Source organism: Corvus moneduloides, chromosome 7 (genome assembly GCF_009650955.1).
Source record: "Corvus moneduloides isolate bCorMon1 chromosome 7, bCorMon1.pri, whole genome shotgun sequence".
Classification (NCBI taxonomy): domain Eukaryota; kingdom Metazoa; phylum Chordata; class Aves; order Passeriformes; family Corvidae; genus Corvus; species Corvus moneduloides.
This window is the reverse complement of record NC_045482.1, coordinates 1,516,022-1,543,935: the sequence shown is the minus strand read 5'-3', so window position 1 is coordinate 1,543,935 and position 27,914 is coordinate 1,516,022. Positions and strand designations below refer to the sequence as shown.

General features: G+C 44.8%; 2 protein-coding genes across 18 annotated transcripts in view; one reads left to right on the top strand and one right to left on the bottom strand.

Annotated features, from left to right (window-relative positions):
* The window catches only part of LOC116446882, a 781,927-nt gene that overhangs the window by 392,295 nt on the left and 361,718 nt on the right, over window positions 1-27,914 (top strand). The window lies entirely within an intron of this gene.
* Window positions 1-27,914, bottom strand: part of AGAP1 (ArfGAP with GTPase domain, ankyrin repeat and PH domain 1) — a 315,634-nt gene that overhangs the window by 57,398 nt on the left and 230,322 nt on the right. For 13 of the 17 annotated variants that reach the window (XM_032115303.1, XM_032115304.1, XM_032115305.1 and 10 more), the window contains one exon: window positions 26,316-26,477. The exons of the other annotated variants lie outside the window; for them this stretch is intronic. In XM_032115303.1, coding sequence (XP_031971194.1) covers window positions 26,316-26,477 — 162 coding nt within the window. The remainder of the gene's footprint in view (window positions 1-26,315; window positions 26,478-27,914) is intronic. 17 annotated transcript variants of the gene reach the window in all.

The following is a 27,914-nucleotide window of genomic DNA, read 5'->3' as shown; positions in this document are numbered from 1 at the left end:
CTCTGTTCCCGGGCTCATTAGGGGAGAGCACATCTTCACCTTCTTTAGAATCTTACAAACACTTTGTTTAGGCTGGGTTTTGTCAGCTGATGAAACATCTGAGTACACCAGGACACCTGACAGTGACTGGAGCAACAGGGAACGGGGGGAATTACCATGTCTGGGAGCGTGGAAATGGCACGTGGATGTGGGACAAGGTTCAGTGGTGAACGTGGTGGTGCTGAGTTGATGGTTGGAGTCAATCTTAGAAGTCCTCTAAGGGACCTCAGAGCCTTCTCCCTCCCATCACAGCTCGTCCCTCACTCTTCAGGACGACATCAACACCCCACAACACAGCCAGCAGCGGGGGACAATAATTTCAAAGATTTCTTTCAATATTTATGAGGGAACTTCTGTAGTGCCCCACAGAACTCACACCAAACAGCTGCTTCCAGCCAAAAGGAACAGTGACGTGAAGTCACTGCAGGCTTTAACAAAAAGCTCCATTTTCAGCTGAAGAATTAAAGCTGGAAGAGCCCTGCCTGAACCCCCCCCGACTGTTAAGCTAGGTATGATTTTAATAAAGCCATCTGCAGGCTTTAATGCTCCATGCTGAAAAGGAGGACTGGATTCTGAGTGACATCATCAAATCTAAAAGTATTTTCATTGGGTGCATCCTTCAAGCTGAAAAAAACCCTTTCATTTCAAGACCTGGTTAAGAAGTCTCTGCACTAGAGAGGCACAATTGCCCAGCAGAAAACTTGTTTTTCCTCTGAAACATTTACATATAAATAGGCAAACTCGAGGTTTGGCACCCCTCTGCAAGGGAAGATGGTCTCCAGTGCACAGAGACCCTTTCCCAGCGCCTTTCCCATTTTTCACACCCTAATGGCACGTTCGTGCGAGCAGGAGTGAACCTGCAGCCTGCTTTTCTATTAACCTATTGATGAAATAATCCATTTTAATGTGTTAACTGTCAGGCCTCTCCCTTCCCTTTAAACAAATGGACTTTTTCCACAGAGATGCCGAGGTCCTGATACATCCACGTGTGTCCTTTGGCATCCATTAGGCTCCCACCAGCTTCCTCCAGGTGCTCTCCTGCCTTTGAGGATTCAATAAGGGTCTGGACACTGCCAAGCAAAGCCTTGGCAGGGTGATTGATGTGCCAGGGCCCAGCAGAGCCATCTCACCCTGCCTGCCTCTGGAGTTACACACTGCTGTTACCTACAACCAGGCTGGAACAGGCACTGCAGGTCATCATTTGCCTGCTTTGTCTTTGACTAATTTCCCAGGATATTCAGTTTGTCTGGGCTGGCTCCACTTGCTGGTCCCAAAGTTAACTCAACAAAAGCTCTTGTTACCAGCTCCAGAGATATCTATATCTCTATTATCTAATCTATTTTTCATATCATATATACACTAAATCAAACCAACCCCAACTGGTTCCCAATAAAATGCTGTAAGAAATATTTCATTATCTAACAGCAAAACTCCCTAATAACAAAGATCTTTAAGGCGGATTGATTTTGAAGCAATTTCTGCAAGTGTGTTTTCTTCCAAAAATGCCACCAAGAGGTGTCTCCAACTAAGGATTCCAGGAAAAAAAATAAGACAAACCTTCTCAAACATCTGGAATGAAGTTAACTGTTTCCCAGTATGTAATTTAACTTTTACTGAAGGGGCAAACAGGATTGGTCCTGGATATATTGAGGATCCAGGGAAGCTGTGGCTGCCCCACCAAGATCAAGCCCAACACCTGAAAAAATACCACCAGGGCCACTAAGCCACACCAGAAAGTGCCACATTTACTCGGATTTCCAACAGCTCCAGGGATGGTGACTCCAGCACTGCCTTGGGCAGCCTGTTCTGATGCCTGACCACCTCTTCAGTGGAGAAATTTTCCCTGCCATCTAACCTGAAACAGGCCATCAAAATCTGCAAGGCTCAGAAGTGTTTACTGCTGCGGTTTTTCTCCTGTGAAGAACCTTCAACTGCATAAATCAATCAGGACAGGACACTGGTGAGGTGAAGAAATGCTGCAGAGCAGCTGCTGCAGAGCACAGAGCCTGGGAGTCAAGAATGAAGGTCTTTCCTGTGACTTGGTAAGCCCTGACTGGGCTCACTGTGCTTTTCCAGAGGCAATTCCACTCCCCGATTTCGGCTTCCAAGGTCCTGATCTGCAGCTTTTTGGTGTCCACGATGACATGTCGGGTCTGTGTCCCCGACAAGGGAGCGCTGGCAGCAGCTGCAGCCCTGGCAGGACATGCAGCTGCACCTGGGGACACAGACCATCCCTTTGCTGGTGCTTTTGAGGGCTCCCCGGCAGCTGAGCTATCCCCATTTGTGTAAAATAAGCTTTCACACCTGCACATCTCAGAGAGAGAAGAGGTATGCTGGTATAGCAAGGAGGAAGCAAGGCTCCAGGACAGCCCTTTGTTAAGATCTGGAGGAACTGGGAATCAATTAAACTTAATCACTCCCAATTACCACCTCTCTTTGTATTTGCTCAGGCAATAACTTTACAGCTGTGACCAGCCCCTCGCAGACAGAATTTCTGTGTTTGCTTTCTTTAACAGGGCTGCTATTTATTCTCTCTTAATGAATCTGCTTGTCCTGCCTAGCTCTGATTAGTCAGGCTCTGTAGTAAATATGTTCACCACCACTATGATCACGTACCAGCATTTCCAAAAGCAGGAGGTGTTTGTGGAAAGGATTTAAACCCACGTGTGATCTGAGGACACCTCTGTTTGGTACCTGGGAAGGTCTCTAAGGATGCTCAGGATATTATGCTCAACAAACCACCACATTAACCCTTTCGAACCTGCTCCAATTCAGTTCTTTTCACGTTGTGATAAACGGAAATACGCTTTTATTCCTGGGAGAGTATCCACATCCACAGTCTCACCCTGAAAACCTCCCTCCAGCGCTGCACCGAGGAATTCCAGATGTGCTAACGCCACCTCTGGTCTGGCTGTGACAGAGTTCTTTGCTGATTAGACAAACAGTGCTCAGACAGCTGATTAAAAAATGCTGTGGCCGCTCGGTTGTGTGTCCGAGCCTCGCCAGCCATGTTGGAGGTGGAAGTGTGCATGAATTACATCCCTGGAGTGTGCTGAGCAGCGCTGATTAAATGAGGCACGCCACAGCCCTCAGCATCAATTATCAGAAATAATAGGATCTCTGCACCCAGGCTGGGGGAAGGGGGCTGGGGCTGGCGTGTCATGTGCTTCCCAGAACATCTTCCCAGCGCCCGTGTGACATAAATAACAGCGGCCGGGCACCCCAGCAACGCCGCTCTGTTCTGGGTGTGCAGCAATTAAACACTGAGGAGCTGCTGAGGAAAAACCTCCTCCCACAGCACAGTGGAGCTTTTCCAGGTAATACCTGGGACATCTACCCAGGAAAACCATTGATGAGATGTGGAGGGAAGGCAAAGCTGAGTATTTAAGGATAAACTTCAACCCTCTGCCTGCTCTGCCTTGAATTTTCCTGCAGCACGTGTGGTTACATCGGGGTCAGGCTGGGTAAGTTTTCTTTTTTCCTGGTCAGCAGCTTGTCCAACAAGACCCCACTCTTCGGTCAGAAGATTGAAAAGATTTCATTAAGATGCACCTCGGGAGATTCTCAGATCATGCAAATTTGTCTCTGCCACTGTGAAGGGGCCTGACGTTGTCTTACCCCTATGTGAAAGCAGCAACGACAAAAAATCCTCCAAAAGGGTTAAAAAACCCAAAAACCAAACCCCAGGAATATCTAAAATATCTATATCTGTATCTGTATCTATCTAAGTAAAATGAACCGGACACATTGCATTTCAAGATCTGTCCAACACTAAATTTTAAAATAAAAAATACCACAAAGTGCATGGATCTTTACAAAACACAGACTCATAAAATGGTTTGGGTTGGAAGGGACCTTAAAGACCTTCTGGTTCCAACCCCTGCCATAGGAAAGGATGATAAATACGTCCACTACTTTTCTATTTATTAAACCACACAATGAACCATCTTTAAACACCTGAATGCGATTCTGAAGTTTCCAAACAGTTCTGTTTGGAGCAGGAGGGATTATCAGGACATCCATATCCCAAAAAAATGGGAGACAGAAGATATTTCATGTGGAAACAGTCCTTAGTATGCCCTTTTTGGACTGCAGAACACTCAGAAAAAACAAGCTGATGTAAAGGAAATTTAAATAAAAGTGCTGAGTTACAGAAATTTCCCCAAACACAACTAAAACTGTATTTCTGGCACAAAGAACAAACCCAACCAAAAATCCTTTCCTCTGCCACTGAAATCCTTTCCCATGCTCTCTTTTAAACCCACAAAACACTCTGAAAGTAATACGTCAAATCATATTAATAGTTAATTACGTTTGGCTTCTCTTCAGCTTTGAACGTTTCAGATGAAGGGGAGAAAAAATGAAAACACATTCATACTTCTGCTTGTGACAGGGGAAAAAAGTTACTTTAATTAAACATTGCTAAAAATGTTTTTAGTTCTTTTTTTTTTTTTTTCCCCTTGCAATATTTCTCCCTCAGAACTTCTGCAGCAGGGAAAGGACCCACTGAACGATTTCAGTGCCTTTCCAATACGTGATAAACGTACAAGATTCCAATCGACAAAAAGGAAATGGTAATTGGAAACATTTTTCTCAGTTTTTCATTATCTGAAGCAGAAAATTATGGCTCTTTTCTACACACACACACACACACACAAAATCCTTTTCAACCACCTAGAAAAATTGTCTTTTAATAAAAGCTTTAAATTATACTATCATATTTCAAAGGCAACGAACAGTTAAAGCAGCTAATCAAAGGTATAATTATTTAATGACTCTGACTCCTGCTATCTAACAGGGCTGGAATGGCTCAGCTGTGATCAGCAGACCTCCAGCTCCAGCTCTGCAAAACAAGCCCTTGGCCAGGAGCATTCCATCCACCCATTCCTAAGGTTAGTTCCTCCAATTTTGGTTGACTTCAGCAGGCCATCTAAGCTATTATGGAACTAAGGGAATCAGTTTGCCACCCTGCCACCGCTCTTTTTGTACACATCTGGACTAAAAAAGACCCACAAAATAACCAGAAGAGGTTTTCCTGCAGAGGAAACGAAAATATTTCCCAAACAAAATGGGATTTGTCAAGACCATCATTGATTTTGTTCACTTTTAATGCTTCATGACAGTTTTCTGTAAACCCCAGCTGCCCCACTCTAGTAATCCAAATGTGAAACACCTCCCCCAAAATGTGCTCATTGAAAATTACATATTTGTTTTAAATGCCTTTTAATATTTCTGTTAAAATAAACCTTTATTCATTTACTGCAGGTGAGTGAAGCAGTGAGCAAGCAGAGCATCCACCTCCATTCCAAGGCTTTTCTCATGTCTTTTACAACCAGAAATAGGATAGGAATAACCTGGAATCATCAGGCATTAATTACCAGAGCTACCCAGGAGTGTACAGCACACCTTGGCTGATTTTTGGTTTATAACAGAGCAGTTTGTGTCATTGCATCTGAGCCTCAAACCCTAAATATGAACTTCTATTATGCTTCTCCTGTTGTACTGAATTCCTTTTATTCCGTTTTTTTTTGGCTACACAATTAGATTTCACAGAATCACAGAACCATTAAGGTTGGAAAAGACCTCCCAAGATTATCAAGTCCAACATTTGACCAAATGCCACAAAGCCCCTACAGCAAAGTGCCACAAACACTCCTTTCTTGAACACTTCCAGGGATGGTGACTCCACCACTTCCCTGGGCAGCCTGTTCCATCTGATCCAAGACATTGGACCCTCTGCAATTTCAAAGATATTCACATTTCTATCCAATTATCTTGATGCTGGGATCAGTCTCGTGCTTGTCATCAGGATCACGGGAGCTCAGGTGACACCAGCACCTGGGGTAGCACTGGAAACCAGACACGGCGAGGGAGCTGCCCCTGCCAGCCCTGCACCTTGCAGCCAAAGGTGACTCCAGGATCAAAGGGGACACCCAGGGACACTACACCTGGCGGGAGTGGCACCTGTGACAACAAACCCTGCTTGATGGGACATCAAAACCACCTTCCTGGCAAAGCTGCCGTTGTCACGGAATAGCTCGGGTTGGAAGGGGCCTTTTGGAAGTCATCCCGTCCAACCTCCCTGCAAGAACAATTACAGAACATAAAATGCACCTCCACTAAACCCCACTCCTTGCATTTGGGGAGGAGATCAGCAAAAAAGCATCGCGTGGGGCGGCTGAAGAGGAAGGAGAACTTGGGGGAAGAATGCAGGGAGTTTCTGCCAAGGTATCTTACAGGAAACAAGACTGAGCCAGGACACAGGGAGCATCAATATTTATGTAATTCTTAAAGCTCCCATGTCCTTGAGATTTCTTGTAGATACAGATGATGAAGATTTTCATTTTCCCAATGCCCAGGTTAGGCATCAGTGTCACTCTGATATTCCAGCTTTGGCTTACTCTGAAATGTAAACTGCCAAACAGAAATCAGAATTAATGTTATTGATGCCATGATGATTTTTTGCCTTTGCTTTCATACCCCTTTTATATACCTTTTTATAGCTTTTTGTATTCTTAGTGTTTTCTAGCCTACATTCTTGGACTTACTTTGTTAAGCTAGGAGACTAAACATCTTAGAAACCCCAGACACCAAGGTCCTCTCCAGAACACATTTTGTAAACTAAGATAGGACCATCCAGGGGAAGGTTCCTTGGGGAGGGGGCTCACTTGAGCCTCTCATTGGGGAATCTTTGATAGATCTGCTAATTAGTAAGGTCTATAATGTTATACTTGATCTATCGTGTGTGTGCATTGCGGGGCGCATTTCAGCCCATTCCACCTGGGCGTGGTGCAGCTAAGGATCCTTATAATAAATACAGAGGTAAAAGCCTTTTCTCCCTTCTAACCGTGTTTGACTCTTGATTTTAAGACCAGGAAAAGGCATCTTTATCATCTCCCATCTTGCTCAGCTATTTCACCCACACCATCCACCCTACTGCAAAGGTAAGTTCACACTAGGTAAATAAAAACTGAGGCACACAACAACATACAAACCCCATATGTGTGTATATATAAATATACACATATGTACATAAACATGAATTCTTTGTGAATTTTCATCACTTGTGAAAATAAGCAGGAGCCAACCTGCCAGTGTCAGGTGTTAATAGTGCTGCATATTGCTCTGCTTGTGGTGCAACTTCCCATGTTAAGAGTAGGGATTCCTCACTGGAAAAATTCTGGTTGGAGAGATTTATTGTGTCAAGGCCTTTCCCTACAAAGTACTCAGCCACCTGTGATGATTATTTCTCTACAAACCTGAATGCTCATGCTAAGACAGGAAGGTCACCACAAAATTATTTAGGCTGGAAAAGACCTTTATGACCATCTTTTTGCCTGAGCTTCAGCATCATCCTGCACTGACAGAGAAGGAGGCTGCCAGTTCCTTCCCTTGGCTAAACTGGAAAACACAGACCTGCAGATGTTGGGTCCTACAGGACAAGGACAACCTGAGCATGGAGGATTCACTGGAACTCTGAGTTTGGTAGAAGTTCCCACCCAGGAGTGCACCCACAACACCTGCACGTAGCTGTGCTAGCAGGAACTAGCACAGGACACACGGAATGGTTTGAAACTGCCAGATGGAAACTGGGATTTTGGGAAGGAATTGTTCCCTGGGAGGGTGGGGAGGCCCTGGCTCAGGGTGCCCAGAGCAGCTGGGGCTGCCCCTGGATCCCTGGAAGTGTCCAAGGCCAGGCTGGACATTGGGGCTTGGAGCAGCCTGGGACAGTGGAAGGTGTCCCTGCCCATGGCAGGGGGTGGCACTGGATGGGCTTTAAGGTCCCTTCCAAGCCAAACCATTTTAGGATAAATCTATTAATTTGCATTCTAGAACTCCTCAGGGCCTGCACAATTAAACAGCCACCTCAAAGCCAGCAATGGGACAAAGCAGCACGGAATTTTCACAAGGAGTTTACAAACTTGCCAACTTATCTTCCCGAACTCATTGCTCAAGCAGTGGTTACTGCACAGGTCTCAATCTCTTTGGGGAGGGATTCTTATCCCAGCTCTCTTCCCTGGGAGAAATTAAGTACCAAGACATCCAGTGGGAACAGAAAAATTCTTTCCAATTCAGATTCAACATTTTGTCTCCTCTCCGCAGACTGCATTTCCAAGGGCTTCACACGCAGGAAGCTGCTATCACCTATGGCTGTGTTGGGTGGGGCTCCTCAGATTTGATGTTAATTTGCACAGTACCAGTGAAAAATGTAAAAATCATTAAGTTGAAGATGCTTGTGATTTGCTATTACCCAACATCTGGCCAGATCTTTGCACAGATCCAACCATCTCAGGGTTGTGGCTGCTCTTACATGAAGGTTGTCATCCCAGTAATTCAACTTTTGTAATTTGACTTTTTTTTTCCAAAAGCTGCGGTTGCTGGAAATCCCTGGGGAGCTGCTGTGGTTAGCTCTGGAATGAAGGCAGGAAAACGAGGATGGGATTTGCAAAAGAGATTTGCTACTTGCATATTTTGAACGTGGTGTGTTTTAGGCAGGGCCCACACAAACACCACGTGGCTGAGGGACCAAGCCATGAATTAAGAGACTCGCACCAAAGTCGTGCTGCCTTTCACCTTCCAGCAAAAGCCTGAGTAACAACTGCATCTGGCCTGTGAAGATAAATACTAAATCCTGAATTTACATCAGCTGCTGGTGTCACAGGCTCCCTTACAAGCCACAGCCCCCAGTTGTTAACTACTAACTGGCTCAACCACAACGCCTGCTACTAATCGCTTATTGAATAATGGAAGTGACACAACTGATAAAAGGTTTCAATCCTGGAAAAAAATGATTTATAGTATTTCACTCTACTGGCACTGTTATTTGTATGACAAATGGTTGGACAGGCACCAGTTAATCTCCACACACCTCCAACTCGGATGTGGCAGCTCCTGCCGGAGCATCCAAATAATCAGGCCCCGCTAACAACGCAGCCACAGCGGTGTGAGGGGCTGAATGCTGGCATTTCATCAAGGCTGAGCCCCAAATCAATTTGCCCCATGGATTTTATTTTTTGGTGGTGGTGGGGGGCAGGGAGAGCATGGCTAGGAAGAGGAGTATCCTGATAAAAGTGGGAAGGCGCAGCTTGGGAGACCGGCCCCGCTCCTCCAGCGTGGAGATGAAATCACCAATACCCGTGAGGCATCAATGATTTCAGAAAGCTCCAGACCCTTTATGGATTTTTCCTGATGGCCAAAGCTGAACTGCAGCATCATCCACAGCTGTCAGACTGCTATGTTGCAGTGTAATATCACTGTGCACTGCAAATCCCAGCTTCCCCTCAGCTGGGAGAGAGGGACAGGGCTGCTTCTGAGGCAGGATGAGCCAGGATTTCCCCCCCTTGAGAAATGAACGGAGTGTTAAATTTACAAGCAGCACATCAACAGCAGCTTTATCCCATTAGTTGTACCAGCAGCATCCTGCTCCCTGCAGAAGTCAAACCCATTTTATCAAGCCAGTCTTTTAAAAGCAGCAAACCCCTCGGACTGCTGAGCTTCCACGAGTCTGCATTATTCTCTTGTGTTACCTTTACACCCAAAATCTGCCATTTTTCTTATTCAAAAAAATCATTTTCACTTCTGTAAATATCATGCCAGCCCCTGCCATGGGCAGGGACACCTTCCACTAGCCCAGGTTGCTCCAAGCCCCAATGTCCAGCCTGGCCTTGGACGCTGCCAGGGATCCAGGGGCAGCCACAGCTCCTCTGGGCACCCTGTGCCAGGGCCTGCCCACCCTCCCAGGGAAGGATTTCTTCCCAATATCTGATCTAAACCTGAATAGAGAACACAAAGCCCCAGCAGATGAATCTCTGGGTTGGCCACAGAAAGAGCTCAGTTTGCACACAGGAGAACATTCAGAGGAGAGAAGGATAGGAGGACCTGACAAAGCAGAAGCAGCAAGAAGAATTTTCTTCAGAAGGCCTAAAAGATCTTTGGAGTGGTAAAAATCCTACAGGCTGCACTCCCAGTAGCAGGAGAAATGCAGATGGAGTATGAAGATGACTGATATCATGGGAAGCAAGGAAAAAAATCCCCCCTCACAACTTCTTTTTGTGGTCTCAGGTCTAACTCAGTGTATTTGCTCTTGAAAGATACTTGTGATAATGTGGCATTAAAAATTGCTCAGCTTTTTATCCCCTGACAATCTCCTGTGAGAGACTTGGACAACTCTGCTCCTTTGCCAATGGAAATCACTTTCTAACCATATCACATATCAGCCTTCCTGGGATTTCACACTGGATCCACATGATGGTAAATAATACACAGATTCTTCAAGATCTCTTCCCTCTTTTCAGCTACAAGCATAATACCCTTTTTTGATTTTTCCAATTCTCTGCAACATTCCCACTGCTACAAAATCCCTTCAAAATTATATGACCTTTCCACGTGGAGCGAACTCACAGGTACAGAAATGGCAAAAAACCCCCACAACACACCAACACAAAACTACTGCCAAAACACTGTGCAATCAAATGAAAAAAAAGGTTGGTACAGATTATCTCCTTTAATGGGTGTGCCTGGACTTGCTTGGTGGGCAAGAACAAACAGGTTTGGTAAAGAAACTAAGCATGAAAAAACAGGCAGAACAAGGTGCAATCAAAAGCTTGTGAGGAAATCAGAGCTACCAGCCAGACACTGCACTCCTGGGCTCCCCCAGAGCAACAGAACTTTATCCTCAGGTGAGCTGTAATGTCACGGAGAGGATACAAACCCCTTAAAAATGCTGTGCCAAATACAGTCAGCTTTTCCTGCTTGGAATGGGAATAAGCTAAAAAACGTGCTAAGAAATGATGAGTAATGGAGTCATGCTCTCAGGTTCCTGTAAGTGGTAAAGAGGAGAACCTCACCTTACTGATTGGTGCAGCACAGGGAAGCAGATTCACCCAAAAAATGGAGGGGAAATCAAGGAACCTGTCCCCAGAGATGTACAGCTGGGATAGAAACAGGCACTTGGAGGGAATTTCTTCTACTTCATCTCTCAGCATTCTCACAGTTCTCATTTCAGCCTAGTCCATCCCTCCCACCCCCTTGCAAAAGTGGCTGGACTTCTGACTAAAATTACCATTATGGAGGTGTCTGGCAGTACCTTTTACTTGCAGATAAAAATCCCCATCACCTCTTTCCACAAAGCTTTTTAGGAGGGAAAAAAAAGGAGATGATAAAAAAAAAATTCATTTTGAATTTGTCCATCAAACTGTAGAGTCCATCAAACTGGAGTTGATGTGTTAGGACAGACCCAGAAAAAAATGAGCACCCAGTAGGGACTAAGAGCTAGGAGGTGACAATTCCTACATGTACGAATGTGGCATTGCCTTGAAATGACAAAAACCCTTTGTATTTCACAGGGTCTCCGTGATCTACTTCTCTCCAGAAGGATAACTGGAACGAGCAAGAATCCTCTGAATGTTTCTTGTATATTCAACATCCTCCTCCAAGCAGGACCAAAGCCCAGCACAATTCTGACAAGCAGAGACTCAAAGAGATTCAACGTGCTGGCTCCTTTGCTGCTCAGAAAACCATTTTGGGTTTCAGTCTGGCTCTGGGGGACAGTTTATGTCAATCTTTTCTTCTTTTTTTTTTCTCACAAGTGTTGCAGGTTAAACTTTGTGCCTAACAACCCTGACAGCGTCCCTGCACATTTTTTAGATGAGCCATTGAGTAGCATTATGACAAATTATGGGGCCTGATGATATGTAACAGGAACATCTCCTCCACTCAGAGGCTGTGGAGGAAATAAAAAGACTGAAAGAAATATTCCTGGCCGAAAAAAAAAAAAAAAAAAAAGAAAAGAGGCACGTGGGGAAGCAGCAAGGTTCATTATGGATAGATTATTCACGATTCAGGAGTTCATTATTAATGGATTATTTACAAGTATTTCCTAAGTGCTGTCAGCTGTTCCCCTGGGAATAGCTTTTCAATAATATCCACAACTCAAAGGAAGAATGATGAGCTCTATTGATATTTTTATTACTAAAGGCAGCAGGTAATCATCAATATGCTCAAGAGAAAAGCAAAGACCTATTTCCAGCCTCCTCCACAGTTATTTTTTCATATCATAACAGCTCTGGGCTTATTTTGTCCTCCTTAGTTGGTAAAAAATGACATCACTGCACTTAAAACCTTGTGTATATGGAATTTTGTAGAAGCAGATCCTGATGTTCTGTGACTCTGGGATTTTACGTAAACCTGCTCTGTTAGTCCGTCATTAAAACAGAAAAGAAAAAAGAAAAAAGAAAAAAGAAAAGAAAAGAAAAGAAAAGAAAAGGAAAGAAAAGAAAAGAAAAGAAAAGAGAAAAAAGAAAAAAGAAAAAAGAAAAAAGAAAAGGAAAGAAAAGAAAAGAGAAAAGAAAATCTAAGATCACACCATGAGTCAAAGTCCAATTTCCTCTTCCACACAGGAAAACCTCCCCATCATTCCAGTACATCCCATTCCTCCATGGGGAACTAACAGACCAAAGCTCAGCTTCTCACTTCACACCTGGGATCCAAAGTTTAACCATAAGCAGCGGTGACCTAATTATTAATGAGTTTGCCTGGACAAACTGGAGTCTAATTGTACACAGAGAGACTGGGAGATAAAGATTGCAGTTGACAAATCACTAAAAATTAATCAATTTTCACATTCTCCTTATAATCACTATGGATCCTCACACCAGAGTCTTAGGTAATCTGGCGAGCGTTAACTTACATTTTACCTTATTATTAAAAACATTAAGCACATATTAATCTATGATTTATTACAATTAGGTTTGTTGTAATTTAATTAAACACCGAGGCCTCTTAAGTATTCTGTGAAACTCAGGTATGTTGCCTGGCAAGTGGGGACTTTCTGAAAATAATTTTTCAGGAATCCTCGGTGATATTTTAGAGATCTCCGAATGGGAACTATTACCATGGATGAGAGCTTAGTTTTAGGATGAAAATGTACATTAGTCACTGGGTAAGTATTACCAGACTTCCTTCCCTACATCCACATTTGCAGACTCAGATTGCTGGGTCATTCCTGTGTGATAAACACCAGATCTCACCACAAAATTGTGTTTATTTACAATAAAAAAAAGCAAGCAGTGATTTCTGACTGACCATTCAAAGCCATGCTCTGAATGGTGGCCACCCAACCAAAAAGTGATTATGTGTGTGACAATGCTGATGCTGAGCCCAAAGTAATAATATTGCTTCCAATTTTAAGGTTAAGTAAACCATGAACTGCACTTTTATGTATAAATATGTTGGTTAAAGCTTTCAAGTTGTCTGGAAACAGGGCTGGATCCCTTTGGTGTTTTGTTTGCCACTACAAAAGCATCGCCTTGGCTGCAAAGCCCCTGTGTTTATGATCATCACAAACCTGCCACCACCACTAACAATTTTCAAATGAGGAATTTAAATAGTAAAATATCCTTTTTTGAAAGATATTTTTCCCTCAAAAAGCTTGCAGGACCACTGCACACTGTGCACGCAGCCACCAAAGTGCCAAAGGGAAGAGCCGGGGGAAGCAGAAATAAGAGGGAGCTGAAACAGTCTTGGAGCTGCCAATTCCTCGTCAAATGAAGCAGAGGCAGAAACACTCCAGCCTCGCTTTGTCATCCATCACCAGAGAGTGCAGCTCGTCCTCCCTGCATTACAGAGATGGAGTGAGAGCAGCGGGGACGGGAGCCAAAGTCACGTCAATGCCGCGCCGGCCTGGACGGCCCCAGGAGGACGCGGGGCCAGCAAGGCCACAGCACCTCTCCTCGGATGAACCCTGCACCCTGCAGCCTCCCAGGAGACAATCAGACCCCAGAGGTGACAATCAGACTCTAAAAACCATTGGTTTTTTAAAAAGCCCACAGATGTTTCCCACATGCCGGCATCCCACTCCAGTGGGAGCTCTGCTGTGATTCACAGAGCCTCACGGAGCTCGCCATGTCCCCGCACACACAGAGCTTTAAACAGGGGTGTTACTACGGAATCTGTTCCGTGACTGCCCCTTCCCAGCCCTCAGGTGAGGAATCCTTTGGGAAAAGCACGTATTCCCACAGGCAGCAGGCTCAAACAACAGAGTCCACACTCGAAGAAAGTCAACAGAACCAGTGAGGGAGAATTTCTCCCCTTTAAAACTTCACCTTTCCTCCCTGATGGAGACCAATATGGAAAAGTTAGAGCTGCCCTTCAGGTTTATTATGACTTGGGCACCAAAGGCTTGATTCAAAAGCTCCCAAAGATGCACCAAGAGGCTCCAGACTCAAACCTTTCCCTCTCAGGGTGGGCAAAGGTTGAGGAGCACCCAGCAATCCTGGCTGCCGGCACAGGGATGAGCACACACAGCTCAGCACACACAGACCCACAGGAGTTTCTCTTCCAAAGGAAAGCAAAAAAAGATCCTCGTAGCTCTTGTGGGCTGCCTGGAAGTAGTATAATGTTACTACAAAATAGATACAACACCTCCCCAAAACTAGGATCTGGAATGTCAAACAACAGCTGAACCCCAATTCATTGGAAGAAAACCCAACAGCTCTGTTTCGAAGAGCAAAAACCCACCAGGATGACATTTTTTTTCTCTGAATTCTGGTCTAGCTCCTATGTGGAAGGTGAGGACTGACTTAAAGAAGACAAAAAATTAAAAAAAAACCCTTAAAGCTGCTTTTTTAGGGGTGGGACTGGTCAATTTGGGCTCAGTTTTAGGGAAAAAAACACCCACAATCCAAATAAAGAGGAAGCAGTAGAAGAGGGGCAGTACCATGAGGGAGGCATTTAGTGGCAGAAACACCTTCAGGAAAGCCTGGGAGCCTGCAGGACTGCAAAATTAGGAATTGCAGGATATTCAAATGTGAGAAACCAGAGTGGTGGCACTGAACAAGAAGCATTACCTACAATTAAGTATTTCCTTCTCTGGCGCCTGGAGTTCGATAGGCACGGCTTTAATGATTGTATTTTCATTTGAAGGGGTCTGGATGAAGGAAGATGTGACGTTTTTATAGGGGAGAAATAAACAGCAGCCTAATCAGCCTCTGAGACACGACAATCTAAATGAAGGACCCAGCTACCAACCCTTTGCCTCTTTTAAAGCACATGGATTTATCCTCATTACGGGCTAAAAACAGCCCTGGCTCTGCTTGGGAACGTCAGCCTCGTGCCTCTCGCAGACAAACCCGATGTTTCCTGGCACAGGTGCCAAAATAGACATGCTCTGGCAGCCTGGAGGTGAAACTGGATTAATTCCTAAAACCTGAATGCTGATCTGCTGTCATTTAACATGAGCTCAACATGTGTGCTCAGCAGCAACTGGAAATGAAATATCTTAAATATTATCAAACGGTACATCATTAAATATAAATTAGATGGAAACAGGGGAAAGCTAAAAATTGACTAGGAGTTCAGCTACTCTAAATGGCTAATACGGCCATTTTTCACCTGAAGCCCTCTCCAATACAGTTTTGCCATTAAGCAAAAACCTAAAGAAAGGTAATCAATTCCAACTAAAAAGCACTTCTCCCGGAATGACTGCACTTCAAACCCCTGGCTGGCTGCCAGCCCCTACCCCCACACACCCCCCACCCCCCCAGACAACAGCCATCAATGTTTCTGACTATCACAGGAGCACGAGGGGCCATGCATAATTGACTGGAAGATGGGCTAAAACTGTGCCCAATCAGTGTGTGATCAAAACCGCGTGGAATATTCAGCGCCACTTGATTACACGGAGCCTCGTCCTCCCGCTCTCCTCATGAAATCTCTTCAAGGTCCAGAGTACTGTAATAAGATCATTACTGTCAAGCGCTACGAATCGCAGGCAATGAGTCTTGGGATAGGAAGTCATACTTCACAAGCTCCTCTGGTCTTCCTTTTTTTTTTTTTTTTTTTTTTCCCCCCACCCCCCCTCTCTCCCTCTTTTTTTTTTTTTTTTTTTTTTGTATTTTACTGCGTGTTGAGGCAGCAAGGCGACGAGGTGACAGATAATGATCACATCACTGTGTGGCAACTAGAAAGGCACTTTTAAGAAAGAGCACAGAGAAATCAGCTTAAGAGAAACTCAAACAAAAAATTTTTTTTTTTTTTAAAGGGCTTTTTTTTTCCCCCCTCAAAAATTAAATAGAATTAAACTGTGCAGTGTTCTCCTTTCATGAATTGTGATTTAATGTCATTGAATTTAATCATTTGATAGATTTTCATATTATCCCAAAGCCTATTACCTCACAGACAAATGGCCAATTTTCTCCAGCTCACGCTCACAAAAGAAACCTTTATTAAATTTTTTTTTTTTTTCTTTTTCAGAGTCGGGGGGGAATTGGTGGAAAATGTCAATGATGAGGCCTGTTCAAGTTTCCCTTTTTACCTACTGCTTCCTGGAGTTGCACACCACATACGATGCATAACATCTATCACAAGTAACTGGTCTGTAAAGAGAAAGGTGGAGGGACAGAAAACAGGAGATTAAAGCACAGGGTATAAAATAAACATAACAGCAAGCTCAGCGCTGAAACCTCACACAGGGCACGTGGATGTGCAGCGGGGACTTCGGCTGATTTAAGGTTTAAAACTTGACAAAACAAGATGGGTTTGGAGCGACTGACTGGCCAGGAGCTGGAAATAAAAAGGGCTCTGCAGTACTGTCACAGGGATGACATCAACAGCACAGAGCACGGGACCTGGAATGGCTCCAGTTGTGGTTTTCAGCTGGAGAAGGCTCCAGTGGTGGCACAACTGCTTAAGGGGAAGGGAAGTCCACCTTGCCCACATCTCCAGCAACTCCCACCTACAGCACCTCCATCACCTCCTCCAGGCCCAGCACCTCCCATCAGCTCCAGAACCTCCACTAGAGCAGATTAAACCCTGTACCACAGCATTCCCCACCTGGATTTCCCCAAGGAGAACCCCATCCTCTCGGATTAGCTCCCTTTCAAACACCTTCCACTGGGAGACTCCTCCTCAAACCCACCCTTTGAACATCATCATTGCATGAAAAGACTCAATTTCCACAGGATCCCAGAATGGCGTGGGTTGGAAGGGAACTTAAAGCCCATCCCATCCCACCCCCCGCCATGGGCAGGGACACCTCCCACTGTCCCAGGCTGCTCCAAGCCCCAATGTCCAGCCTGGCCTTGGGCACTGCCAGGGATCCAGGGGCAGCCCCAGCTGCTCTGGGCACCCTGTGCCAGGGCCTGCCCACCCTCACAGGGAAGAATTCCATCCCAACATCTGACCTAAACTCACTCTTTCAGTCTGCAGCCAATATATGCATTTTCAGCCATATATTTAGTAATATTGCTCATGTATATCTCCACTCTCCTCAGTTTTGGACGTGTTTTTTAAAAGATGTCACAAACACCGTGACAAAGAATCAAAACAATAAGGGGCACAAGTATTTCTTCATCTACAGGTTGTTATTAAATCCATCATTGACGAAAATGTAGGGGTTTACAACTAAAAAGGAATTACCAAGTTGTTATTTCTACATTCTGCTCTGTGTGTACCTCTTGATTACGAGTCCTCATCAGCCAAGATCACATTTAATAACCCCTGGGTAGATCACACCTGACACATTCCCCCTTGAATTCCAGGCCTGAGCTATCCATGGCAAACCTCCACAACCAGGGCTTCTGAAGGGAATTACTTAGGACTTCCACTCTTTAAAGGAAGCTGCTTCCCACTGCAGTTCTGTAGCTCAGTTCCAACAAGCTGATTGATGAGTCCAAGTGCACAGGCATCCTTCAAAAACCAGATCTTCCCTCTACACCAAAATACCCTGATTATTGAACTTGTGACACTTTGCCTCAAGAGGTCAGTTACGTGGTGAACAGGAGGACAAAGTTATACTGAGCACAATTACCTGATTTTAGCCTTTTCACTGGCTGCAGCTTTATAATACATAATCACCTAATTTTATGATATTTTAATTTAGGTATATAGGTTCATAATGAAATGCAATTGCCCTACACTCTGGAAAAATTAGAAGGCACTTGTAGAATAGACATTTTTATTTAAGGACCAGAACTACCAACTTCTCTAGCAGGAGTAACAGCTTACGAACACTTCTTGCTACCTTGCAACCATCACCTCGTGGACATCAGGAGCTGTTTTCAGAACCGAGGTCTCTGTGTCAAGCTCACAGCACACTGCTGAGGACACTAATTACCCAAAGCCAGTGAAATGCTAAGGTGCCACTTGTCTTCATTCAATTACAAAGCTACTTAAAACTTCTTCCTTCCCCCCAAAAAATCAGGCCAAATCCCAGCGTGGCACTGGATACACAGCGAGCCCTTCTGCTGTCGCAGTGCTCAAAGTGGGACTAATTTTTCGAGAAATGCAGAAAATAAAATAAAGAGAAGTGCTGTCTTTCTCTCACTCTCCAGATATGCCAGTGTGTGCAACCACCACCAATTCATCCCAAGCCTCAACCTTTCCAGAATCCCCTTTTCCTGCTGACCACCACTGCGACACTTTTCCTTTCAACCAGGTAGGCGGAACCGGCCGCCTCTCCCGACCCCGGGCTGACGGCGCTTCTGAAGGGAAGCAGGAACCTTTCAACTTGTTTAGCCTGCAATGAAGTAGGTTAAAACAATAGATGAGCTTCACCTCCCTTGTCTTTCACTCCTCAGCATCAACATAAGTGTCTTTCAGCAGCAACCCTTTCATGTCAGGGAGGCTGCGGCAGCCGAGGCTCGAGGATTCCCAACAAGTGACCTTTCTGCCTCGGTTGAAAGTCAGGCTCTGAAGATTCGGGCTGGTTTTATTAATTTCTGCCCTCCTGCTTCCTGGGTGCACAGCCCTTGGCCAGGACTGAGTTTCTTGTGGATGAAGTCACAGCTGAGCAGTGGAATTAGAGCCCGGGAGTGTTCTTACAGGGATAGGGGATAAACTCTCAGATGCTCAAACAAGCACCTGGCATTATGGACAACAAATATGGGCACACACTGCTGGGTTTTCTTTTTAAAGTTCTCTTGCAGGCAGGAAGAACACAGCTATGTATTCTGCTCATTTTTAATGCCTACTAAACCCTAAGACCTGCTTTATTTGGGGGGTATTTAAATAAATTGTTTCCCAAAAGGCAGCTAGAGCAGAGAATAGTGGATCAGGAAAGGCTCACGACTCTTCCGAGATAAGCTACAAAATGATGATGCAAATACTTAACTGAACACACTCCTAAAATCTCACTGAAAGCAAACTCATTAAACTCCAGGTTTAGGAAGTTGGGTTTTGTGTGTCCAGTGAAATTCAGCAAAATGGTATTTGCTGCAATTCCTGAAATGTTTCGTGTACAGGAGGACCACACAAACGACACGACAGCCAACAAATTGGAGACGAAGAGAATTCAGCAGCAGCCCTAAATGAATTACAAACCTATTTGAAACCTCCCAACCTTCCTAGTAATCTGCTCATCCTGCCAACCCCTCCAGTTCCAAATAAATGCTTCGTTTCTTCATTCAGCATTGTAGTCAAAATGCCACTTTTGTATCCCTCTCTCTTTAAGCACTGAGTATTTTTTAAAACGATGAACTTTCTAAAACTTCAGGCACTTAAAAGAGAGCAGAAATAGAAACAAAACCTGCTCTCACTAAACCCTCCATCACAAGAGGCACAGAAATAGTACCCGACAGGATGGGAACATACTCCTCTTCTGTATGACTTGGGTCTGCATTCGGGATTTTGAATTTTATATTTATGTATTTATTTTTTTAGAGGGGAAAAGCTTAAGATATCCCTTATCATTGTAAGGAGAGTATAACTGAAAAAAAAAGAAAAAAAAAAAAGAGTAGGAAATTACTAAGGAATTACTGTTTTCCCCTTCTGATTTATCTCCACACTTTGTGTTGCTGCTGTACCCCAATACCACTACACAGCAGGCTGGAATTATTGAGAGCTGATTTAAAGGGATCAGCTAAAACAATTAGGATGGCAAGATCATCAGCAATAACTTCTGTGGGATTCCTACATGGGCAACACCTGTTTGCTGTACACTTAATTATCCTCTAATGGACTGCAAACAGCTTTTACTTGAAGAAGTTTTGGTGCCAGCTTAGGTCTGGTCATTACTTCAAGCAACACAATCCATCCAAGGACCTCGACATCCAATGGATTCGATTCCAAAGGTTACAAACTCCTTAGTAGGTGAGTGGTTCTGCCCTTGCTGCAGCTGCAGGTCAAGATATTACATTTCACATCTTCCTTGCAGAGAAAAGGCAGCAAAAACGCTGTGGCTCTTTGTGCTGGAAAGGTTTGTGAACATGCTGTCCTCTGACAGTGTCAGAAGGTTTCTTCCAGACCATAAAAAGCCAAAAAAAAAAAAAAAAAAAAAATTATATCTAAGAGCAGCAGGTAAAAATACCCTCCTTCATCATGGTGCTTAATCCAGTGTATTACAAATAAATATTAGCATTAACAATATCAAGTCCATCTGTCAAAGGAAGAATCTGCTCCTGATTTTGCTCCTTGAGGTGTTTCCACTAATTTCCAAAAATCCCAAATGACATTTTAGAGAAATGGAATTTCATTAGTTTGGTGTGGCCACCACACTTCCTAAACTCTGCACCCAAGGAAATGCATGTTAAAATTGGGTGGAGGACACCACGATGTGGAGCCAAGAATGTTTAGATCACTTCAGGGGATGATGCCAGCAGGTAAATGGATCACCACCAGTGTGCTCAGGAAAGCTTAGGGTGGGAGGCTGCAGGCAAAATGCACACAGGTGTTTCCATGCATTTCAGTGACCCTCTGTATTGCTTCTGAGCTATTCATTTAAAAGAGCAAAATTTCAGGTGTTCTACAGAGAACTTGCATTTCCCTAGCTCACATCGTCCTCCTGGTTGTGGGGTGGCTGAAAGGGACAACAAGGAGAAACCAGATGAAAGCAATGATGGTTTTGCTTATTGCTGAAAGAACAACTGAAAAGCCTCACTAAACCTTCTTCTTCCATCCACAGAAAACTGACAAATCTATTTTAATTTCCCACTTAACTAGGGCTCATTTTCAACGCTCAGTGACACAAAACACGTGTGCTTTAAAAACAAGAGTCTTTTAAATACCTTTACCAGTTTACCCCAGGAAAAGCCAAAAAAAAATAGGATTTCTCAGTAAACTGGGGTTTCTCCTTTAGCTAAAAGCCAGGAAGTGTAAACCTGGAGTTGGGTCCAGACTGCACAGAGCAGCAAAGCACCAGGAAAAGCAATTACTGCACAAGGGGCAGAGAACAAATACCTTTGTGTTAAGAAAGCAGTTCTGAGAAGAAACATAAAAGGTCCTCCTTTGTCCTTCAAAACTTCTTTAGAAACAAATGATGAAGAAGAACATGGATTTCTGAGAGTTTGGAAAAGTCTACCAAGTTGCTGCTCACATTTCCTGCTCCTCAAGCGCCATTTCCCAGCGGAATGCAGAGCTGGGGGGGTTTTGCCCCAGGATGCTGAGAAGGGAGATAAATTCTCTTCCCTGTGAGGGTGGGCAGGCCCTGGCTCAGGGTGCCCAGAGAAGCTGTGGCTGCCCCTGCATCCCTGGCAGTGCCCAAGGCCAGGCTGGACATTGGGGCTTGGAGCAGCCTGGGACAGTGGAAGGTGCCCCTGCCCATGGCAGGGGTGGAATGGATGGGCTTTAATGTCCCTTCCAACCCAAACCATTCCATGATCCCGTGGTCTCCCTGAGGGAAGGAGTGGATTTTCCCATCCCACTGGCATGTGGCTGGGCTGACCCTATAGCAGACAGCAGTGCTGGCCCCACTGGCTGGATCTCCTGTAAATGTAAAACTTGGAGAGCAGGGATGATCCCAGTGCTGAAAGGCAGCCTGGGGCTTTCCTAAAATCCCAGTGATGGACGGAGGGGAGGCAGGCTCAAGCTGGCATAGCCATGAGGCTTTAAAACCAACAAGAGTAAGAAAAATAAACACTGGGAAAGATCTTTCTGTGAAGAGCATTTCCAAGAAAGCCTTTTAATTTTCCTGCTTGTTTTGCAGCTGAAAAGCCTTCCTATCATCCCTGGCTGTTCCTGTAAGTGCAGCAGCACAAGGGGACCCAAACAGATGAGGCTCCAAGCAGCCATTCCTCTTTGAAACACAGCTCTGTCTAATCCTGCTCCGAGCAACTTCAGGCAGCATGGTGGGAAAAAACCTGCTGGTTGCTGGCACCTTGCCTAATGTAAGCATTCCTGCTGCTACCCTCAAAAACACCGAGGGATTTTTTTCAGTGACAAGTTCTGCACAGAGAACTAAAAAACTTCTCCCTGGGTTTCACTGCTCTGGGGAAAAAAAAAAAAAGAGAATTCACAAGAATCTGATTTTCCAAAATAGGAATTGAATTTTAATTTCTGTCCAAGTGCAACACAGGTGCTTTAGTATTTTTGTTGTCTCAGAAAAGCTGCAGAAAGATCAACCAACGGAGATGAAAGGACCCATCCCAGAAAGAGAGGGCTGTGCATGTGCAGATAGCGTGGAGAGAGAAGAATCAGCATGACCTTTATGGAAGGGCATAAAAGGGATGAGCATCAGTCCTTGGAGTTGGTGAATCACCCTGAGCTCAGTGTCCATCATCGTGATATCTGAGTACTTGGGCAGAGGTCAATGATCAAAGCAGGCACGTTCAAGGAGGGAAAAAAAGCCCTGCAAAGTGCAGTGAAAATGCTCGAGTTTGCTGAAGACCAGATTTAAACCTCATTGAACACCTCAGCTTTGGTGCAGATGGAAATGAAGGAACCCAGAATTCCCGTTTGAAAGCTGACACTTGAAACGTGCCTGGAGCCAAAGGAAGGCGACACAAAATCTAGAATTACCCACGCCATTTAACTCTGATCCATTGTACCTGCCTGAACAGCGACTGCAGGAGGATCCTCCTCCTCCTCCTTTGCACGTGGAGCTCAGGATTTCCAGAAGGAAGGAAGGAAGATGTGGTTCTCCCACAATTGTCACCACAGGCTTCTGGAGCCCATTTGCAGCAAGTCACCTGCTGCATCTTAAACACTTTGATCAAAGTTGCATCTCCCAGAACATCTTCTCTGACTGTCTGATTTGGATTTGTGGTCTTCAAAAGTGCAGTAATCCTCTGAGGGTTTAAATCTAGGTGATGGTGGGGGAAGACAAATCTTTTAGGTCACTGGACAGATTTGTAGCCAAGCGCTGGAGAACAAGGAAATAACTGGAACTGAAAACGGCTTCGAAGTGCAAGACAGATGTGAAAATTACAGAATCAGAATATCCTGAGTTGCAAAGGACCCACAAGGATCGCTGATCCAACCCCTGGCCCTGCACAGCCACCCCACCAATCCCACCCTGGGCATCCCTGGCAGCGCTGCCCAAACGCTCCTGGAGCTCTGGCAGCCTCGGGGCCGTGCCCATTCCCTGGGGAGCCTGGGCAGTGCCCAGCACCCTCTGGGGGAAGAACCTTTCCCTGAGATCCAACCCAAACTCCTCTGACATTCAACTACTTGGAGAAAGTACCCAGAACAGCCTGAACCTGGTTGGACTCGAGGATCTTCGAGGCCTTTTCCAACCTCAACGATTCGGTGATTGTGCCTTGCACCAACACAAGTAGCAGAAAATCCAAAGGCTGCAAGGGCCCACACGCCAGGATTTGGAAAGAGCAACCCCCCCAGCCTTTGTGAGTCTTGCTAGGACGTCCTTAATGGGAATCTACAACCACTATTACTCTTTGTGAGACGCCCTTCTCCTAAAAGGACAGGGAGCTGGAGCACGCCTCATTGCCTTCTCCTTCAGCTCCCGCTGACAGACGAGGCTGCCTGTCCTCGCTGTCAGCCATCCCCTCCCAGCCCTGCTAGGGATTCAAGGACCAGCCAGATTAGCTGTCTGCTGAAGGATGCCCAGAGCTCTGGGATGCCCAGAGCCCTGCGTGGAAACTCCTGATTCTGCCCTTGTGGCCAAACCGCTGCTTTTCACCGGGCTGCGCTTGAAAAGAGATGTTGTAAAATTAAAGAGTTTAACGACCACTGGGGCCCTCCCAAGACACAACTGCAAGTCCCAAACAGAACAGAGTGCTCACCCCAGAAGATATGTGGGAAGAGGCAGGTCAAAGGATGGGCTCATGCAGAGGTACAAACACTGTAAAAGGAGGCATTGGTGCTGTTGGAGGGTGGCCAGAGGAGGGAACGGAGCTGGGGAGCTGGGGCTGGAGCTGGGGCTCCTGGAGCCCCAGGAGCGGCTGAGGGAGCTGGAAAGGGGCTCAGCCTGGAGCAAAGGAGGCTCAGGGGGGACCTTGTGGCTCTGCACAAGTCCCTGACAGGAGGGGGCAGCCGGGGGGGAAATCGGGCTCTGCTCCCAGGGAACAGGGACAGGAGGAGAGAGAACGGCCTCAGGCTGGGCCAGGGGAGGTTTAAATTGGACATTGGGGAAAACGTCTTCACAGAAAGGGCTGTCCAGCCCTGGCCCAGCTGCCCAGGGCAGCGGTGGCGTCCCCATCCCTGGAAGGATTCAGAAGATGTGTAGATGTGGCACTTGGGGACATGGATTAGTGGTGGCCTTGGCAGTGCTGGGGGCATGGTTGGACTCCATGATCTCAGAGGGCTTTTCCATCCCAAATGATTCTACTCCCTTTAAGGCTCCCTGTGTGTTACTGAGTTGCCAACAACTTCTTGCCTTTCTGGGAGCACACTGATCCCATTTCTAGGAGAGGGGACAATTTTGCTGAGTTACTGCAAGAGGATTTCAGGTAACACAGTGCAATGCTGGAAGGCGAGGAGAAGAGGAAGAGCAAAACAGAGGACGACTGAAGGATGGACTCTGCAATCAGAACAGGGACATCAGGGAAAAGAGACCCAACTGCAAACCCCCCAGTGCTCCCTCCTGCAGCCCAGGACCACACAGGCTCCAGCTCCAGTGCCTTGTGAAAATAATCTCCCCAGGAGAAGGAAAACATACACCTATTAACTGCTCAGAAAGAGATTTTTCAAAGGCTCTCGATATCCAACTGGTCTTGATTCATAGTGACTTCAACAAAATATTCTTGGGCCAATGGTGAACGCTCTGAAAAATCCCCTCTGTAATTTGCCATTGAGGTATGAAAATAAGTGGTGTAAAAGGGCTTCTTTAAAAGGAAGAAAAAAAGGAAAAAGGACAAATTAAAAATGAAAGGTTGAACTAAAATTTGGCTTCGGGCCATAAACTAGGGGGAAACTAACAGCAAAGATAGTTAAATGACTGGAAAGAGAACACAACAGGAGCTGTTATGAAAAAAAAGCTGATGGCTTTTTAAAAAAGGATTTGTATAGATAGCTGGGGAAATAAATTCCGGATGTGATAGAAGTGCAATTGAGAAATTAAATAAATGGAAAATAAGGATGACTAAGTAGTAGTTAACATGCCCCTTCTCGGTTGTATACTATTATCACATCTATTTTTAATGTCTCTTCAGCTGTCTGCAATTGTCATCCTCTTTTCAGAACTTGTTCCAACATTCTTTGAAACAGAATTAGCTGTTTTTTACTCTCCCATGCTTACAACCACATCTCTTTCTTACTCAACACTCCCCTTTTCCCACAATGTTATTCCATTGTCTCCCTTTTTCATCTCTCCTTATGTGTTGACTCCCCAGTTTCTGAGCCTTCCAACCACCCTTGTTCATCTTTTTTTTTTTTCTGGAGCTCTTTTGGTTGAATCCTAGCATGTTTCTTTTCTTCTCTTCTAAAGCTGCAAGCATGTTTTATATCATATCTGGCTCCTGTACACATTGTTACCCCTTCAGAAGGGCATTGAACAGCTACAGCAGTGTGGAAATAGTAAGCTAAACTAAGGGAGAAAAAGAAGTTCTTTTTGGCTTCTGCTTTCTGGCTCGTAAAAAAAAGAACCCAAACATTTAAACTCTCCCCTTTTCCCTTTTATCCTCAAATAACACAAGCTTTCCACGAGCAGCTGAATATTCAAACAACAAGAGGCATCAGAAGTGCTGGCCATTCTAGAGCTCAGGATGAGCCTAAGGAGATGTGATAACACAAGATTTAATAATACTGAAAAAAACCACACAAGTTCTGACGTGATCTGGGGGCTACGGAGTGAACATCAATTTTTCCTCCTTGCTCACATTCCAAGTGTGCCTCTTCCTTACCTCAACACCTAATGATGCTCCACATTAACTTGGGGATTCTGATTGATTTAAAAAAAAAAAAGAAAAAAGGTTCTGAACACATTTCAGGCAGCTGAATTCAGCGCCGTGATGCCTCAGACGATTCAGCTCCATCATTAAAAGCTCAGTCTTTAATTTCTCACCATTCCCTTTCCCTCGTGCATTCAGAGCCGAGGCTGTGACTGAGCTAACAACACTCTTTGGAATGGCATTTTTCAAAATTCAGGCTTGAATTTTTTTGAAACCTACCTTCAGCTGTGCCCGAGATCCCATCAGCTTTGAAGTTGCTTGTGCTTTTCTTCCGGCGGTGCTTCTTTCTGTTGGCGTGGGGGGAAGGAGGGGGGTCCAGTTTGGGGCTGGTGGTACTGGATATACTGGGGCTGGAACACACCGAATCTCCCAGGCCGGTGTCTGCAGTTGGGTGGGGGGGGGAAAAAAAGGGAAGAAACATAAAAATGCTGCGAGATGGAAATGGGTGATGGTTGGAACCCAAGCTACAACCCCTGGCTGTACGATCTCGCAGATACGTTCTTGAGCTCATTCGGGAGATGCTCCAAACAATATCCATTATTTTGCTCAAAAAGGAACCAAAAAAGCCCAACTTGGCTGAAGTGCTGATGTAAATCCTGTTAGAGTAACAGGACTCAGCATCAATTTTAGGAGCAGGCCAGCTGGAATGCACGAAACCAATGGGAAAACACGTTATTGCTTCCAATTCTTCTTTCCTCCAAAGATCTTCCCACGCCTCACATCAACTCGTGTAACACTTGGGATGTTTTAACAGATAATGGAACAGAGATATCCCTGCATCCTCTGGATGTTCTCTGCTGTCATTAATATCAGACAGGCACACGCTGTGATGGAGGCGATGGCAACAAAGGTGGGAAAATAAGGTAATGTACACCTGGTACAGGTGATAATTGTGTGATAAAGAGTCACTTCCTACCTGCTGCCAAGGAAAATAAATAATCCCACGTTACTCTGTTCCGTTTCCTGCTTTATTAACTCCAACAATTTTAAGAACTGGATCCTTCTACAGAGTAAATACTCAAGTAACCTTAATCCAGGATTTTCCCCCCAAGGTTGGTAATACGATTTTTGTTTAATTACTAGCTTGGTTTGGATTTTAATTATAAAATTCAGCATAAAACCTACACTTTAAAAGGAAAGTGCTTGCTATTATGGAAAGTGAAGCCATTTCCAGCACCTTACTTAAATACCATATTGCACTTCAGTGCAATATCAGGACTGTGCTTATGTGCCATATCCTTAAAATCTCCTAGACAGATATTCAGCAAATACATTCCCACGACTGCCTTTTGGGGTTAAATACTTGGTGATTGGTTTCAGAATAGCAGACATGGGGAACAGAACAAAAATCCTTAATATAAAGCTTAAGTGTAGTAACAGGAACACGTATCAGTTTAACTAATATGAAAATCACAAAAATATTTTAAAAACACCTTTTGATTTTTTTTGCATAGTTAAATTCCCACAGAACTGCCTATCTGACAAAACCCAACCTATTTTGGTTTCTTTTCCTTCCTAATAAAGTTTATTTACTAATTATCCCCTAAGCACAGTTGTGCTCTAAGTTATTAGTGGGGGATAAATTATGTAGCTAATTGCCTGGCAAGAGAGACCAAATCACACATTAATCTTTATATTAAGGATTTCTGCTCTTTTCCCTACATCCACTAGCTTGAAACCAGTTCCCAAGAATTTAACCCCAAAGGGAATCATGGGGATGTGTTTACTCTGTATCAGTGTAGGAGATTTTAAAGATTTGCCCCGTAACTGGTGCAAGTGGCTTTCCTGGCTGAGTTTGCTGTCTCTCAAGGGGAGGAG